Below are 17,324 nucleotides of genomic sequence, written 5' to 3'. Positions count from 1 at the left end.
TAGATGACAGGCGGAACTCAGCTGGGGTTGCTAGGTGACAGGCAGAACTCAGCTGGGGTTGCTAGGTGACAGGCGGAACTCTGCTGGGGTTGCTATGAAACAGTGCCTGCATATTTTGGCATTGATCTGAAACCAAGTAAATACAGAGCCACTACAGCAGATACTGATACGTATTATTTTAAGTATATCATCAAACTTCTGAACTTTAGGTATTTTTGTGGTTTAAAAAAAAAAAAAATATATATATATATATATATATATATATTTCGCGAAAACTGAGGACAGAATTTAGTTATCTGTGTCTTCAAAATACTTAATAATGTTAGCGAATTGTTTCTAAATAAACAAAGTGCAAATAATTAAATAGGTTATTCAGATATCAACAACTCACTCAACTAGTTCACATAAATATGGTGAAAATTCATAACAAAGAGGGAAAATGAACGTGTATTAAGTTGCTTCTGTTCCAGCCGAACTATGAAAAATGTCTGACTTACAGACTATAAAATACAGTAATTGTCTCATCAGTGTATGTTTATGTACAACAAAAGAGGACATGTTGGTGTAAACTATTCCTTATGCACCTTCAGTCTTTCTAAATACTCTAAATTAATCTGCCGATTATCAAACACATTTTGTTTTTAATATCAACCTCTTGGAAAAAACTCTTGAATCTTCAGAGTGACACTCCTTCAACCTTGTCCTGGAGTTCATTCATTCACTGTTTCTGTTTGACTAGTGATTTTCCACCCTCCTCTCCAGTCATTCTCACCTGAACCTCCATGACCCTTTAATTCCTTAAATTCTAACATGTTGATTCTTCACTGATTGGATCCTGAGAACAAACTAAACCACACAATATTACTCAGCGTTTTTGGAGGCCTTTTTGTTATTCGGCTACGCACATCTCAGATTTTTTTTTTTTTTGTCTTTCTTGTCTGTATTACCCGCGGTGCATTTTAAGACACTAGTTTTTACATTTTCAACAAGACAGTTGAATAAAGTTAAGAGCAAAACAACCAACCTGTGAAGCAGATCCAGAGCCGTCTTTTCTTAAAATCTCATTCCTGGAGAGGGCGACAGGAAAACAGATTGAGCTAAGATTAAAACTCCCGTGCACTTTAGCCTAAAAACCTCAGGAAACCTGTATCTCTGTTCTTATCAGGTCAAGTGCCAAATATGGTTGTCATTCTCAGCAGGGAACTTATCAGTGAGAAACCATCACCTGGTTAACAGGTTTGACAAACTGTGTACAAAAGAGTTGAGATTTGGGTTTACCCTTTATGAAGTGGCTCCATGTGGGTTTCTCCAGGTCTCTCACCAAAACATTCTCTAATCTGCAAAAAAAATAAACCCATTTAGAACTTTAATGATTTAATCAACAAATCTTAATCATGATTTTGATGCTAACATGGAGCAAATGGTAAAAATGAATCTAAGAGTTATTTTGATAAAACCTGACTTATGAATGTTTGAATGTATGTTAGTGATTGATACTAAGACATGATGAACAAAGAAAAACTCGGTCTGCTGAATTACTCTCTTTGGTTCACAAATTCTGTTGGAAGTATGCCAGGCCAATGGGTGGCGCTGTAACACTGCTACAGAAAAAAACAAACAAAAAGTGCCATGTTTATTAGAGAGAGCGAGGCGCATGCGGGATAGAGAGACAAATGGAGCCATTTTTAAACCTCATTGTTTAAAAATAGACGCGGCTCGCATGGCAACATGGAAACATGAAACTGAAATCAAAATTTATAGGCTCTTTTACCCGGGTTCAAAAAGATTGGTTCTGGTCAGCTTAAATGACGAAAAACTTTTGTGGACACACCTAAAATTCTCTCAGTATGGACAGTATGGACAGTATGGACGTGACCTAAAATAGTCCCTATTTACAGAGAAGAAGTAATGTGAAGAAGACGAATAAGAAAAAATAAAAACTAATGTTACCCACACTTTTAGGTCCAGTAAAGTTGATACGTCTCACAACAGCCAATATGTTACGGTCGTTTGAAATCAAAGTAAACCTAACAGATATAAAGCCATGATTGTTGTATATGCTAAGCTAAAGAAGGAATAACATTACAAATTAGCTAGTGTGCGTTAATAGTATTGAAGTTTATGCTTGTGTGAATTGGTGTTGGAAAACTCTCAGATGCTGTCAAATAAAAAATGCATGATAGATTATTACGCTTTGATATATTAGCTAAGTATAATAACACTTTGCTTATCTCTGCTCTGGAATGTCTTGGCTAACCCTGCTGTAGGCTCTTGCTGTAAGCATCTTGGTTAGGGAGGATACGTAGGGAATGTTGCTAGCTAGGCTAACTAGGCTAACTAGCTATCAGGTCTTTATGAGTTACTTATCTTGACTGTAAACTCAGCAGGCTTTGTTGGGGATCTTGCCTGTAGGGTGTCTTAGTTATAAGCTGTCAATACTCACTTAGGCTATAAGCTAGCTTGCCAATCCCAGCTTTCTGAAATGATTTCAAACTATCCTGCTTATCTAGGCCACAAGCTAGCTCACCTACCTCTGCTACATGCCTATCATGTCTATTTTGGCTATTTAGGTTAAAGCTATCTAAGCAATCATGGTGGGTTATTTTGGCTACCTACACTATGTGCTATCTCAGCTATGTAGTCCATAAGCTATGTTGGCTATCTAGGTTACTTTATACTATCATGGCTATTTTAGTTGTACACCATCTCTGCTATCTTTCCTGTTATGGCTATATATATACTGCTCAAAAAAATAAAGGGAACACTTCAGTCTTCACTTAAATGCTAAAGTGTTCCCTTTATTTTTTTGAGCAGTGTATATTTTTTGCTAATCTAGGTTGCAAGCTAGCTTGCCTGTAGGGAAAGTCAAGTCAATAATATTCATACATTCAGCCAGATGTGATCATTTATTTTAGTAAATCAATTCACTAAACGGAAGCTAGCTAGCTAGATTTCCTGATGTTTCTTTTTTTTGCTGCAGAAAAAAAACTAAGTTAAAAAATGATAAAGCTGCTGTTGAGCTTCTGTAGCTTTGAACTTAAAAATACGTCATTCTCAGAGAAAGCTGTTCACACCAGCTAACACAGATCATGTCTAACCTAGAAGCTGTGGTGCTATCATGTGTCATCTGTGCTGTTATATAACTTATTGGCATGCAGGGAGAAAAAATAACTGTGATCTGATCGTCTCTTTACTCCTGTTCCATGTGTATGACGCTAAATAAATCAGTGAGTCAGTCAAACAGCACATCATGCAGATCAATCGTGAATAATTTTGCCTTTGAAATATGCATGTAAATATGTTTGACTGTAAAATGGTCCGTCGTTTTACTGCTCACATACGGTTCAGAGTCTTTTTATAGCAACCAGTGCAGCGGTTGCTATAGTTGACAAAGTGGTGGAACATGATTAAATTTTTAATAAAGTTAACTGCAGGTTTGTAACGAATTAATTGCATTTGAAATAAAAACCACAAACTGACAAAACAAGCAGCATTTTCCATTTTTTGCGGCTTTGTTAATCACTGTTGTTTGTGGATGTTACTTGCGCGGCAGATTTAAAGTCTTACCAGAAACATGCAAATACAAAGGTTCCGCTTGTCTTGTTTTGTTTGTGGAAGGAAACAAAACGAAGCAATTTATTGATTAATCTATGTAATTAACTAACTGAACTCTATGTGTTCAAGCCTCAGGCTTATGTTAAATAAAAAAATATGCAAGTTGAAGGATGTGCACACTAATGCAGCCATTTAATTTTAATTAGTTTTTGGGAGAAAAACATAATTAATTCAAAGATGATGAATTTTCCACTTACATGTTAGAAACATGGCACAGAATAAAACTTGAATAATTAGCCATTATCCACACGTCAAGTGGATAATGGCTAATTGAGCACTTATCGCTCCCTGAATGTGAACTACTTTACTTAGGGGGAAAATTAACAATTAGTACTGTCTGCTGGATATTACATGCTGCTGTCCAGTGGTTGAAAAACCATTAAGCAACTTCCTGTCATTTACCAGCTTGCCTCCAGTAATGATTCTCACTAACAAGACCTGACAATTATTTGCTCTGCAGAGAAAAGGATGACAGGGTGAGAGTAAAATGCTTCTTCATTACTGGTGCATTAGTGGAGAACATGACTAGCTCTTGAAACTGTTAAAAAAGAACGAAATAATTCGAGCCTCATTAAACTGACATTGATTTCATTGTGCGGTGTCTTCCTATAAGCTTCAATCAGACGAGACGTGACTCACCGCGTGGGCAGGCTGGTTGTCAGTGAGTTGCACCAGAGTCGGGCAGCGTTTGGACTTCCTGGAGGTCCGGTCGGCCTGGCCGCCCTGCGACTCCACGCCGCTGGTCGGCTCCTCCCCGGCGCTCCCTGAACTGCTGCCGCTGCTCGACGGGATGTTCTCCTTGTTGGTGTCGGCTCTGGTGGATGCAGCTCTGCTCCCGGATGGAAAAAAAACAACCCGAAAAGAATTACGACATTAGACATCTGCCTCCATCTGACTCCTTCCTGTTCTTTTTATCAGCTCGATGTCGGATGAAAAACAAACACCAAGGTCATCCTGGTAGCTTACTTATACTCTCTCAAGCAGATAATTTGCTGTTTAGCTTTGTGCTAATTCTATTTACAGTATATTTAATCTTAAAGACACTTTCTGCTTCACTCCTCTTCAATCCACATGTCGGTGATCACTCAGACATCAACATGGATTAGCTCCTTACTGGTGTGATTCCAGTTGTTTTGACTGGATAAAGTCTCAGTAGGGAAGCTTTCCACACAGAGGAACATTTTTATACTTTGTCCTTCTGCTGGTGAAAACAGACAACAGAAACTCTGAGGTCAGTTTTTGTTAACAAAAAATAGAGCTAAAGATATTCAGGGGACCTGCCATGCAAAATTCACCATTTGCACGCATTTTAATTTTCTTTTACTTTCATTTTGATCTCAACTGCTTCTAATAATAATAATAATAATTAAAAAATAGCCAGTCATTTTTTGACAATAATTCAAAGTTTTTTTGGTGTCATCAACTTGTTTTATTGCTGTCTGCATTGTACAATGGCTGCTGGAAATGACAAGTGTTTTGTTGTTGACTTACCATCCAGAAACCACTTCCTGCATTCCTGTTGATTGTGCAGGAGGCTCTACTTTTGCTTTTCAAAGATGTACAGTTGTATAATTGTGCATCAATTTGCAGCCTTTTGTGTAAACGGCTTATTTGGATTTAAAGTGACAGAGGCCCTGAAACATCTTATTCTGAAATGAACTCAAACTAGACAAACTAAAATCTAATTATCTAAGAATGATTTTGTGCAAAGAATGTAATGAAATAGTTCACATGCATATCCCAACCTGTGCAAGGAAGTATAAAAGTAATATTTACTGTAAGTATTAAGTTAACCTTATTGGGGAAAATGTCTTAAGTTTGGGAGTTTATCTTGTGATGTATTTACTGTTAACTGGAGTTCACTTTTGCTTTGTACTAATTTTAGATTTTTTTTAATGTTCTAATTCGAGTAAGATCAGGAATCTTAGATCTCCAAGGAATAAATACAAAGAGTTAAAATTAATGGAGGCAGCATGAAGGCACTGGATTCAAATCCTGGCCTGGAGTCTCTGTGCATGGAGCTTGCATGTTCTGCAGATTGATTTTGCCAAAAAAGAGAGAAAAATATCCAATATGCCTTCAAGGTTTCGCTGTCATGTGGTTTACATGTTATATATATGAGATACCAAATTGTTTGGTTATGCCACTGACAGAGTATTTTGGAGTGGAGCTCAGTTTTAATTCATGTCCCTAATATAAACTTACTGTGCTGTTTTAGGGGGTGAATGAAATAATTAAACAGTTTTTTAGGGAGCAAATGTTGGATTTTTAATGCTAAAAGAGACGATTTAAATTTCCCTTTGGGCCACAGTAAGACCATGAATGTCCTGAAGCGGCCAGTTGTGGTAGAATGTATTAATTAAACTACCAATCTGCTAAAATTTCAATTAGTACTTCTTAAAATTTAACTAATTTTGGCTTCACACTGATGTAATTTGATCCTACACAAATGAAGACGTGATTTGACTTATACAATAATATTTAAGCATACAAATGTTAGATAAAGTTTAATTTATTTGCCATCTTAGTATCTAGAAGGCCACATAAATTGTTATGGCTGTCCGGATTTGGCCCACGAGCCTTGAGTTTGACACCTGTGGTGTACAGGCAGCAAAAACACAGATTAGATATCATTTTTCTTAAAACGAAAAAAAAAAAAAAATCAAAACTACTTATTTGAGTTTCCTCATAGTTACTGAAAATAAAATGTGGTTGATCTGTAAGAAAGAAAACATTTCAGCATATGTTACTGAAATGAAATCTAATTTCATGCTGGAAGCGTCAGTGTGGCAGATTGTACCGGTTTCTTTGTCTGAGGCCTTCCGCCTGCTGCTCCCTCTGCTGTCGACGTCTCTGTCGCGCGGTTGGCGCGGTTCCCGTCAGGCTCGAAGGTCGCGAGGTCAAGTCACAAGCCACCGAATGCTGATCTGCTACGTCAAAAAGGTGCTGCTCCACTGCTGAGCGGATGGTCTGATCCAGAAAACTCCTGGGAAGAAAAATGAGGCGGTTAAAAAAAAAATCATTAAATTCACAGCAGTATGCTGCAAGTTTTAATTGGATTTATGTGCAAAAGACGACTTACTTCACCACATCTGGCCTGCAGCGGACAGGAGAGAGGTGGTTACTGAAAAGAAAGCAAGTGGGGAGAGTTAGTGCTGCAAAAACAAACGGTCACCACAGGTCAGTGAGCAACACTGAACCCCCCCGGAGGCCCGAGTTCGAGTCCTGCGTGATCCAGAGTGTTAACTTCAGCTCAGCTTAAGGAGGTCCTGTGAGAGCAACCCTGCTGGTTTCTACACTCAGGAAAACAAAAACAACCCTGGCACAAGCGCCAGAAGATTTTTACACAACACAAACATACATAAACCGGATTTATTCTGCTCAGAGGAAAATAAATAATACATTTAGCTACGTTCACATCCACCCAAAAACGCTTGACGCACCCTGGCATCGAGGCAGGGTTACAACCGTTTTGGGTTTTTCTTTAAAGTTTAGTTTTATGTCATTGTGATTTTGTTTGTCTAATTAATTTCGTTTTAATTAGTTTTTAGAGTGTGCCTGCTAGTTTTTATTACTTAATAAATATTGTTTAGTTGTTATTAGTCATAGTGGTAGTTTTAGTTTTTTCATACTTAATTTTTAAACTATTGCATTGTGATTATCTATACAGCGATTGGTAATCAACACTCAGCAGAAGATATAATTTTCAAGAAATGTATCCAATTATTGTTGAATAACCAACTTATTATAGCGTTTTCTCCCAACTGCTGCCACCCTCACAAAAAATTACTTTACATCAGTTCAAAAGGTTAAAAAATAAATTCGAAAACACAAAAACAAAGAATATTACATGTATAATTTCAGCATTAGTTAGTTTCATGAACACATGATATAGCTCCAGTTAGTAATAGTTTTTTCCCATTAATTACCGTTTTTATTTATTTCAGCTAACAAAATATTTTCTCAATTTCTGTTTTTGTTATTTTGTTTTGGTATCTTTATCAAACAGTGACCCCTCTCCCCTACTTTAGTAGTTAAACTAACTGCTAAACGTGAGAGAATCGTTTAAAAATATCAATACTGATTATCGCATCGATACTGGTGTGTAAAGATCAATACCTCAGTTTCAGATTCCCTCTCAAGCTATATTGCATTTTCAACTCAGTAAAACAATCTTGCTTCGATTTGCTCTCGAATTATAATTTTTTTGTGCTTTTTTAAAATTTAGAATCAATACGCACAAATTTGTTTTGTTTTTCAATTGTTTCAGTTTATCGTGTAAATATTATTAAAGTATTTTGTAGATTCCTATAAACTTTATTTCAATTCTGTCTTAAGTTTTACCAAAACTAATTTAAAGGTAAAAAAAAAAAAGAAGTAGGAAGTTTGACGACATGTCATACTTAAATAGTAACTATTGGTTTTGGTATTGATATTGGTGATGACAAGTATTGCATTTACTTAAAACATTATAAGAATTACTAACTTTGAAGAGTTTCTTTCCAACGTAGACAGAAAACAATTTTTATGATTTTATCTGATCTCCACTAAACTCAGATATTAGAATTATGTTCATTTTTTGAATTTATTTAGATTGTTTTTAGCTTACATATGAAAATGTTAAATATTAAGCACATAAAATTCTTAGAAATGGTCCTTAACTTCCTCACTGCCTTAATGTCTGCCTGTCCTGGATACATTTCCCTCAACATACAGAGATATGGACAAAAAGCCTCCATAAACAGCCGTGTTGACAGTGATAGCACGGCTTGGCAGGCGGCCATGTCTGCAGCGCCGATAACAGGACAGATAATACCGGAGACAGCGAACAATTGGAGGTTAGTCAGGTGAAGCTCTACAAAATGACTTCTGGCACATGGAAATCTGTAAACGAAGACAGAGAAGAAGATCTGAAGAAACCCGGCGGTGTCATAGCCAGATAAGGAACGACTGAACTTCTGTTATCTATGTGCGAATGCAAATGGTGAAATACAGTCAATAAATGTCGGATCCAGATGTAAAAGTAAAAAAGTTTCTCCTCCAGAGTTGGTGGATTTCACCGATTATGTCACAGCGAGAACATTTTCAGGCCAACAACCTTAAAATAGCTGCGACTCAAACTGCAGCAGGTTAAAGCAACAGAAAGTGGTTTAATGGATCACCGGTGTTGACTCAAGCCTCGACGTTAACGCCAAGAGATCGTTTTTCCACACGCTTCGGGAATGTGGTCAATCATCCGTAAAGCCGGAGGTAACGCTGACGCTACAAGAGGTCATGTTTTAAAAGATTATTAATAATAAGATCTATAAGGAGGCAAGTGTTGAACCTTAGAGGACATCCGTAACACCCAGACTGAGCTTGGTGCCCAGATTGAACTCCGACATTATCATCCAACATTTACAACAAACACATGAGAACTTGCTTGCATGTGTAATGTACTCTCAAATGGAAACATACACAGTGTTGAATTAACACCCAAAAGTGTCTATATGTGTCCAAGTCAGCAGGTGTTAAAGTAACACTTTAGAAAGTGTTAAAAGATTGACACCCATTTTTTTGTTAAATTAACATTTGTCTATAAAACTGAAATGGGTTAAAGAAAAGTTAAACTTTCCATTTCTGTGTCGTGTTTTGAATATTTTCCACTGGATTTGATTGATATTGACACCTTGTGGGTCAATTATTTACTTTTTTAACACCACGTTATGTTTTGTGATCAACACTACACTGGTGTTACTTTTAATATATTTTAACACCAGCACCGTTGTAAATGTTAATGTGACTCTCTGCATTGTTGAATTTAACACCAGCTGACTTGGACACATATAGACACTTTTGGGTGTTAATTCAACGCTGGCATTTTTACTGTGTATTGATGAAGAAATATATTCCATATTGGCAGATTATTTCACTTGTAACAAGACATGTTCCCCATAAGTGAAATAATCTGACAACAGAACTAGAACTTTTTTATCAATACTAAGAAATAATCGACTCAACAAGCTGCTGTTTCTTCCTGAAAAGTTACTTCTAAGTTAGTTTTGTTATTGATCCAATGCCGAGTGTAATAAGATATTTGCACCAGAAACTAGACCAAAAATACTTGGTGAGGTTTTGTGTTTTGCAGTGTTTGAGCTGCCTTGTTCCTAAATAAACTTGACTTACATTCTCAGTCTGTAAATATCCTGATGCCAGACGCTGTGTGTGTATATATAGTCGAGGTGAGAATCTCGTACTGGAATTGAATTTGAACAACTGCTCGTACGGTTTGTGCTTAACATGATAGCAGCCAGTAAATCTATGCTTTTTTTTTATGTCTGCTTGTATGGCAGCCAATCTGCTAATGACATTAAAAGCTGAGAGAGGCTGCCAGTAAATGTCCGTCCAGTAATTAAATATCACGTTGCAGATATTCTTAAACAGCCCTCAGATTTATGCAGGACACCTGCTGGAGTTTTGGCAAGGCGGCCGCGCCGACAGCACGAACAAACGCTTCCAGCTGACTTAGCTCTGAGCTAACAGAGTGGGAAAGTTTCCTGGTGAGTTGGAAACGGGCTGAGTCACAACCTGCAGGCGGGAGAGGCTGAGTCAGCGCAGCGGAAACGTCACCAGCAGCAGCAGAGATGGGACCCAAGCCACGGACTCTCATTACAAAACGGTAAAATATGCACCGAGTTTCAGGCCACTGCATAATCAGCTCTGACAAAATTCTCCTTATTCCTTAACATATAAATAAAACTGTGAGCAAGTAAAGCTTTATATCTATTTTCTTAATTTAATAAAATAATAGAATATATTAATAGAAAAATTACAAGTGAGTAAACATTGATTAAATAAATTTGACATGAGGATTAATAAAAAACACATATATTAAAATTTAAGTAATATAAAATCTTAATAATAATCATAATAAAATATTAATACAACAATGAAAAATTAATAAACCAGGATTTTCTTAACGTCCCTTAAAAAAATATTCAAGAAAATTAAATTATAAAATTAACATAAAGAAAAATTATAATATGAACTTTTATATAGTGATAATGAAATGTGTTAAAAATTAATTATTGTATAGTAAGTTAGCCATTAATATAGATCAAATTAATGATTAAATAATTTTAAATATTTGATAAGAACATAAAAATAAAAATAGTGATTATTTAATCAGTATAAATAAAATAAAAGTAGTAATATCAGCATCAGTACAATGAAAATTAAGCTAAATATGTAACAATGCATTTGACCTGATCATTGCATCTTCACCAAATGACCGTTTGAATTTCAGCTTTTCCAATAGAAAGTAAAACATAGAAAATATTTATTTGTTGTTGAGAAGTTAAAACCAGTTAAACCCAACAAAAAGTAAAAAATCCCGACATGAAGTATTTTTTATCAACTTAATTTATCAAAAGTACTTAAGCACCAAGATCAATAAGTTGATCAGAAACGGTAACAATAGTTTTATAGCCATACAGTGAAATTGCTGAGTAAAGTAACCCGGAGCTGAAACGACGTTTGGCTTTTTGGGCTGAAAACACAAATTTCCAACCTAATTATAAACTAAAAACGTTCTGAATGGTCGTCTGAGTTTAATTGTGTCTTGAGAGATTAGACTGTAATTCGTCCACGTCTGGGACTTTAATTATCAGCTATTCCTGCAGAGTTTAAAAAAAAAAAAAAAGTTGACAATGCAGCTCTTTGTTAAGAGAAAGCTTAGAGATCGCCTCCTTTATTTGCTCCAACCAGCTGGATTACTTTGCAAACAAAAGTACGAGCGAAACAACGTCTTGGCTGCTCCGTTGTTGTTTTTAGAAGTTACTCGCCTTTATGTCATTACGGCTCCACGGCTTCCAGCTGAAACCAGTTAAATCCCCCAGCAGCGTTTACCAGAACACATCCGCTCCTCTGGTGTTACGCCACAGCCAGGTACGAGTTAGATAAACGGCAAAAAATAAATAAATAAATAAAATGTTGGTCTGGGATTCACGCTGTCGGGGTCAGAGGTCAAACCTCAAACCTCAACCAGAATGTTTTCTACCTGAACCTTAAAATAAATGTTTACTTTTTGTCCGTTTTGTACTAAATTGTACAAAGATTTACACATTTTTATTATGATTTTTGTTTTGCTTACGGAAGTCAATAAATTGATTAATTAAGTATGTAAGCTGTTTAGTTTGTTATTATTGGTTTATTTAAAACAAGGATGCAAACATCGCTAATAAAAACGCTTTGCACTACATGTAGCCTAAGCTATTTCCATCTGCAAATAAAACACTAATGTCATAAAAGTCTCATATAAAATCACTGCACAGACTAATAAAACTATATAAACTGCTCTGTAATTACTAATGCTAAGATTAGAAATGATTTTTGTTTTGTTTTGTTCTTTTACCCCAATGATCAAATCTCCTCAAGTTGGATTCTTCAGTATTTTTTGTGAAACATTATGAAAATATGTTTTTTATTGTATTGGTTTGTTTGTTTCTGACATTTTCTCCTCTATTTAAAAGTTGGACTCTTCAGTATTTTTTTGTGAAATGTCAGGTAAATGATTTTAATTCAACGAGTTAAGTGAAAATCAAAGCGTCTCGACTTGATATTTTATGAGGTTCTGTGTCTAAACATGCGGTAGCTGTGCTGTCAGAACCAGAACCAAACAGAACTGCCTGGTTCCTCGTTTCCTCGTGTTTCCATGACGATGAAACCAACACACAGACCTTACCTCATGTAGAACGGAGATGCTGGCCTCTCTTCGTCCTGTGAGCTGAAATACGATAAAAAAGAGACACATTTAATTTACCTGGCAGCAGAAGGATTTTATACACAGAAATGGCGTAAACCTCAACGACAGAGTAAAATGAGATAATTTCAGTTTTTGGGTTAACAAAATATTTGTATATTTGACATAAACTGTTAAATTATGGAAAATATTGTGACGGAAATTCAGGAAGAAAAAAACAAAACAGAAAATGTCCTGGTAACTTTTTGCCTGGATATTTTCAGCTTTTTTTTTTACAGAATTTCCGTCAGAAGTTTCCCGTAATTTAACAGTATTTTAGTTAAAATTTGTTTATTTTACGGAATTTCCAGCAGAATTTTTTTCCGTAATTTAACAGATTTTTTTCCCCGTAATTCAACAGATTTTTTCCCGTAATTTAACAGTTTTCTGTGTTTAAAATTTAACATATAAAAGCTGCTAAATTACAGGAAAAAAATCTGTTAAATTACGGAAAAAATTCTGCTGGAAATTCCGTAAAAACCCCCCAGAAAATGTACTGGCAGAAAATTACCAGGACATTTTCCTGTTTGTTTACGGAATTTTTTTTTTTTTACTGTGCAGAGTTAAAATAGGCAGATGGCTTTTGTCTGCAGAATAATAACGGTGCAAAGCTACAGATCTCTGCCTCTGGTTTCTATAATAAACCAGCAGAGAAAGTGTTGCCTCTCCAACATACGGGCTGCATTATTCCAGAACCAACACCAGGCTGTGCAAAATCCAAATACGTTTTATTTATAAAGCATTTAAAAAATCTGATTAACTGATGTGCTGTGCAGCCTGAAAACAAATCAAACCAAAACACTAAATATTAAAATGTAATGAAACAGTTAAAGCAGAATTAAACAAACTAGAAAGTCTGCAGTCACGTAAAAACAGAAATAAATAAAAAATAAATTTATGCTGTCAGAAGTCAGTGGAAAGGCCTGATGATCAGTTAAAAGCATTCTGAAAAAACTGAAGGCGATGAAGAAACAACTGACAGATCCCAGCATGGAATGTGTTAATCTAGTCGAGTTGTGATGAAACCGTGGATTATCAATTCAGGTCATGTTTTGACAAGACTGGTTCTGGTTTAGCAACTTGGTGGAGCTGTTTGCTGAACCTGAAACCTGATTGCAGGTTTACACCAACAACCTGTTTCTGAACGTGTGTTTCCAGATCACCAAGGTTTGGAGGAGGACTGTGGGAATTTAATCCCCTCTGTTTTCTTTTTACCGAAGCTTAGAAAATTCATGGCCACGCTTTAATGTTGTCAGTGGTGGTCACACTTCAGCTAACCAGGTAACATGCTAATAGCGGGGCTTTAGCATTTTCGCTAACTTTGAAAATGTTCAGCACACTTAGCTTCCTCTAACGTTTCCAGAGGAATTGGAAAGTGATTATTTACCTGCCTGCTTTGTAAACTTTCAATTGAACATCTGCGTCTTCAATTCTCCAAGTAGTTAGACTTTTATTTTCATGCTCTTATTTTGAAATGGGTGAACAATGTTTACGCAGCAGTTCTATTTCCTCTCCTCACGTCTCCACCCAAGTTGTACCCTGAATAAACAATTTAAAATCTGCTGATGTCCTGCTGCGTTCCTGTGGTCAGTCAGTCAAATTCAGCAGCAGTTAGCAAAACTCAACAACTATAAAACTGAAACCATGAATCACTTCCTAAAGCGCAACATGCGTAATGACTAATTTGATTCTGTTGAAGATTACATGCTATTTTCTAACACTTGCTATTTCATTGACACATAGTGATGGCTGAACTTAGTGCTTTAGCATTAGCATTAGCTTTGCTAGTGGAACTGGTGTTCCGCTAACTTTGCTAGTGGAACACCACTAACTTAGCTAACCACTAGCTAAGTTAGCAAGTTAGCTAACTTAGCAAAAGTTAGCTAACTTTTGCTAAGTTAGCAAAAGTTAGCTAACTTTTGCTAACTTAGCAAAGCTAACTTTACAGTTAGAAATGGCGTAAATCTCAACGACAGAGTAAAAAGAGATAATTTCAGTTTTGGGTTAACAAAATATTGGTATATTTGACATAAACTGTTAAATTATGGAAAATATTTTGACGGAAATTCAGGAAGAAAAAAACAAAACAGAAAATGTCTTGGTAACTTTTTGCCTGGATATTTTCAGCTTTAAAAAAATTTTTTTTTTACAGAATTTCTGTCAGAAGTTTCCCGTAACTGTAAAGCTAACTTTACAGCTTTACAGTTAACTAAGTGGAAGCTAACTTTACAGTTAGCTTTGCTAAACTCATCTGTGTTTATTGTAAATACATTGCCTTTATAGTATCTTTATTTTGTTCCTATTTCCTTAGTTTGGCACCAAATTAGACATTAACAACACAAATCAGTATAATTCTGATGAAAAGTATATATTCAGCAAATATTTGTTGGCGCTAACAGAATTTTGATACATTATTAGCAGTGCAACAACTTAGTTTCTCCAGTTTTAGAACGGAATAAAATAGAAACAGCCTTTATCGTCCTGCTAAGGAGAAATTCAGGTGCAAAAGCAACAGCAGATATAAAGTTCACACAAAAAGTTTTTAAAATGTTCTAAACAATCTATAAAAACTTTGCATATCTTCTTATATTTTATGAGGTTACTTAACTAAGTAGAAGCAAATTGTTTAGAAATGAGATTGATAAAGACTTGTGTCAGCAACACATGATGACATTATGCAACAGTGAGAGGAACTTGATGTTGGCACTAAATGTTGAAGTTGCTTAACATTCTCAAAAATCCTGGCACTCACACTGAAAATTTCATAACACCCGGGTCAGAGGGAGCGTCTTTAAAGTAAAATGTTATATATTAAAGATTTAAAAGATAGAAGAATCCCAGTCAGACTGATTTAGGCCTGTTTGAGTAAAGAATTACTCAGAATAAATACATTTGACACAGACGTGGATAAATCAGAAATGCAGAGAGGGAAAGATGATGGATGGGAAATCTGATGCCCTGCACAGTCATGACTCTCATATTTCTGTTAGTAAACAGCAATCTTTGCATTAAATATACAACTAACCGTACTTTTGTCTTTTGTGGTCGTGTTTAAGAGAGATCTGGTCATAAGGATGGGTCTTATTTATATTTGAAAGTCAGAATTTCTCAGTTTCAAGTCAGAAGAATCATTTCAAACACCCGTGAAGTCCAAGTTGTGGACTTGGAGAGCGAGACCAAAGACTCGTTCCTGGTGGCTCCATGTGTCAAAAGTTGTGCGTTTCAGTCATCAGTTCCACGCAAACAGTTTTAACAACAAACTTTGTTCCAACTCAGGTAAACAACCTCCACCTTTTCTGGCTGATTTCACTACAAATATGCACAAAAGAATATTCTCAATTGCCGTTTTTCGATTACTGTGAATAAGAAATTAAATTAAAATCCATCCATCCATTTTCTTTACACCCTTGTCCCTCAGTGGGGTCGGGAGGGTTGCTGGTGCCGATCTCCAGCTAATGTTCCGGGCAAGAGGCGGGGTCACCTGGACAGGTCGCCAGTCTGTCGCAGAGCAACACACAGAGACACACAGGACACACAACCATGCACACACACTCACATTCACACCTAGGGGCAAATTGGAGAGGCCAATTAACCTCACAGTCATGTTTTTGGACTGTGGGAGGAAACTGGAGTACCTGGAGAAAACCCACCATGCACAGGGAGAACATGCAAACTCCATGCAGAAAGAACGGGGCCGGGAATCGAACCCAGAACCTTTTTGCTACAAGGCAACAGCTCTACCAACTGCGCCACTGTGCAGCATAAATTAAAATCACATTTCAATAAATTTGTTCACACGATAAGTCATTAAAAATCATGGCAGTAAACAGTTTTGTGAGATTGTATTCATAGTTCTGCTGCCGCAGCAACATCAGCCAGTAGAAACATCCGGCTGTCGGTCATGTGACTCATGTGATGCAAAAAAAAAAAAAAAGTTTCCATTGCAGTTTTGCGAAATACGTCTATTACGATACAGCCAAATATCACTTCATTCTGGAGCAAATTTTATTATATATTTTTTAGAATCTGTACATTTTTTTAGAAATTCCCATTAAGCAACTTTATTTTTGTAATTTTAATTGATCAATTCTATAATTAATGGAAACTCAGGTGGTGTGTTTGAGGTGTGGCCTTGAAACGCATCAACAGGTGAGTCTCTAATTAACTAAATTATTGTGATTTACCTTATCAAGAGCTTAAAAACTATGACATCATCGTCCGGGTTTGGCCAAATTGTTTATTAGGCATGAAAATCTTACAGCACGTAAATTACATCAGTCATGATTTTGACTTTTAACAGGTGGAAATAATGTTGTTAAACCTGCCAGACCTGAAACGGGCAAACTTTTCTCTGATTTGATGTCAGACAGAGAGAAAAACAGGAAAATAGCTTGTTATTGCGAGCCATAAGTGGATGTTTTGGTCCTCCGGTGTGTTTTTCTACATGCTGTACCTCCAGGAGGCTTACGGGAAGAGGCAGGTACGCCGAGGGAACCACCAGCACCTCAACAAGCTCAAAACAGAGGAATTAGGTTTCAAGTCAGGCGCAGATTGAAAGGGCCAGAGTTCAGCCAGCCTCCGAAGGTTTCCCCTTGAAACGACACAACGTACAGAACATGTGCATGTTTCCCTCTGCTGCTGTTTGGATCTCAGCTGCTTCCACATTTCTCCGAGCTTCGGTGCCCTCTGGCCTCCGTACTCTTACCCACGTTATTAACCGGTGTTACACAGGCTGGCAAGCTCATTAAAATAATGCGGGCTGTCACTGTGCTGCCATGAATTGCAAAAGCGGAAATCCTGCTTACCCACTACCTCTGAAGGGATAAGGAGAAGCTTTGGGAGGCATGCTCGGAAAAGGACCGATCCCTACAGGAAGGCGAAAAGAAAAAGACCAAGAAGCCGGTCAACAGGGTCAAGCTTCCAGTTTTTC

At 36.6% G+C, this 17,324-nt stretch overlaps 1 protein-coding gene across 7 annotated transcripts in view; it reads right to left on the bottom strand.

The window, feature by feature from the left end:
- Positions 1 to 17,324, bottom strand: part of fam13a (family with sequence similarity 13 member A) — a 67,600-nt gene that overhangs the window by 19,643 nt on the left and 30,633 nt on the right. For 6 of the 7 annotated variants that reach the window (XM_008419812.2, XM_017305319.1, XM_017305326.1 and 3 more), the window contains 6 exons: positions 12,338 to 12,379; positions 6,698 to 6,739; positions 6,416 to 6,601; positions 4,255 to 4,444; positions 1,279 to 1,337; positions 1,025 to 1,067 (listed from right to left, as the gene is read on the bottom strand). In XM_008419812.2, coding sequence (XP_008418034.1) covers positions 1,025 to 1,067; positions 1,279 to 1,337; positions 4,255 to 4,444; positions 6,416 to 6,601; positions 6,698 to 6,739; positions 12,338 to 12,379 — 562 coding nt within the window. The remainder of the gene's footprint in view (positions 1 to 1,024; positions 1,068 to 1,278; positions 1,338 to 4,254; positions 4,445 to 6,415; positions 6,602 to 6,697; positions 6,740 to 12,337; positions 12,380 to 17,324) is intronic. The other variant, XM_017305325.1, reaches the window with a different exon arrangement.

This window comes from Poecilia reticulata, linkage group LG1, assembly GCF_000633615.1.
Source record: "Poecilia reticulata strain Guanapo linkage group LG1, Guppy_female_1.0+MT, whole genome shotgun sequence".
Classification (NCBI taxonomy): domain Eukaryota; kingdom Metazoa; phylum Chordata; class Actinopteri; order Cyprinodontiformes; family Poeciliidae; genus Poecilia; species Poecilia reticulata.
This window is presented reverse-complemented; position numbering and strand designations above follow the sequence as displayed.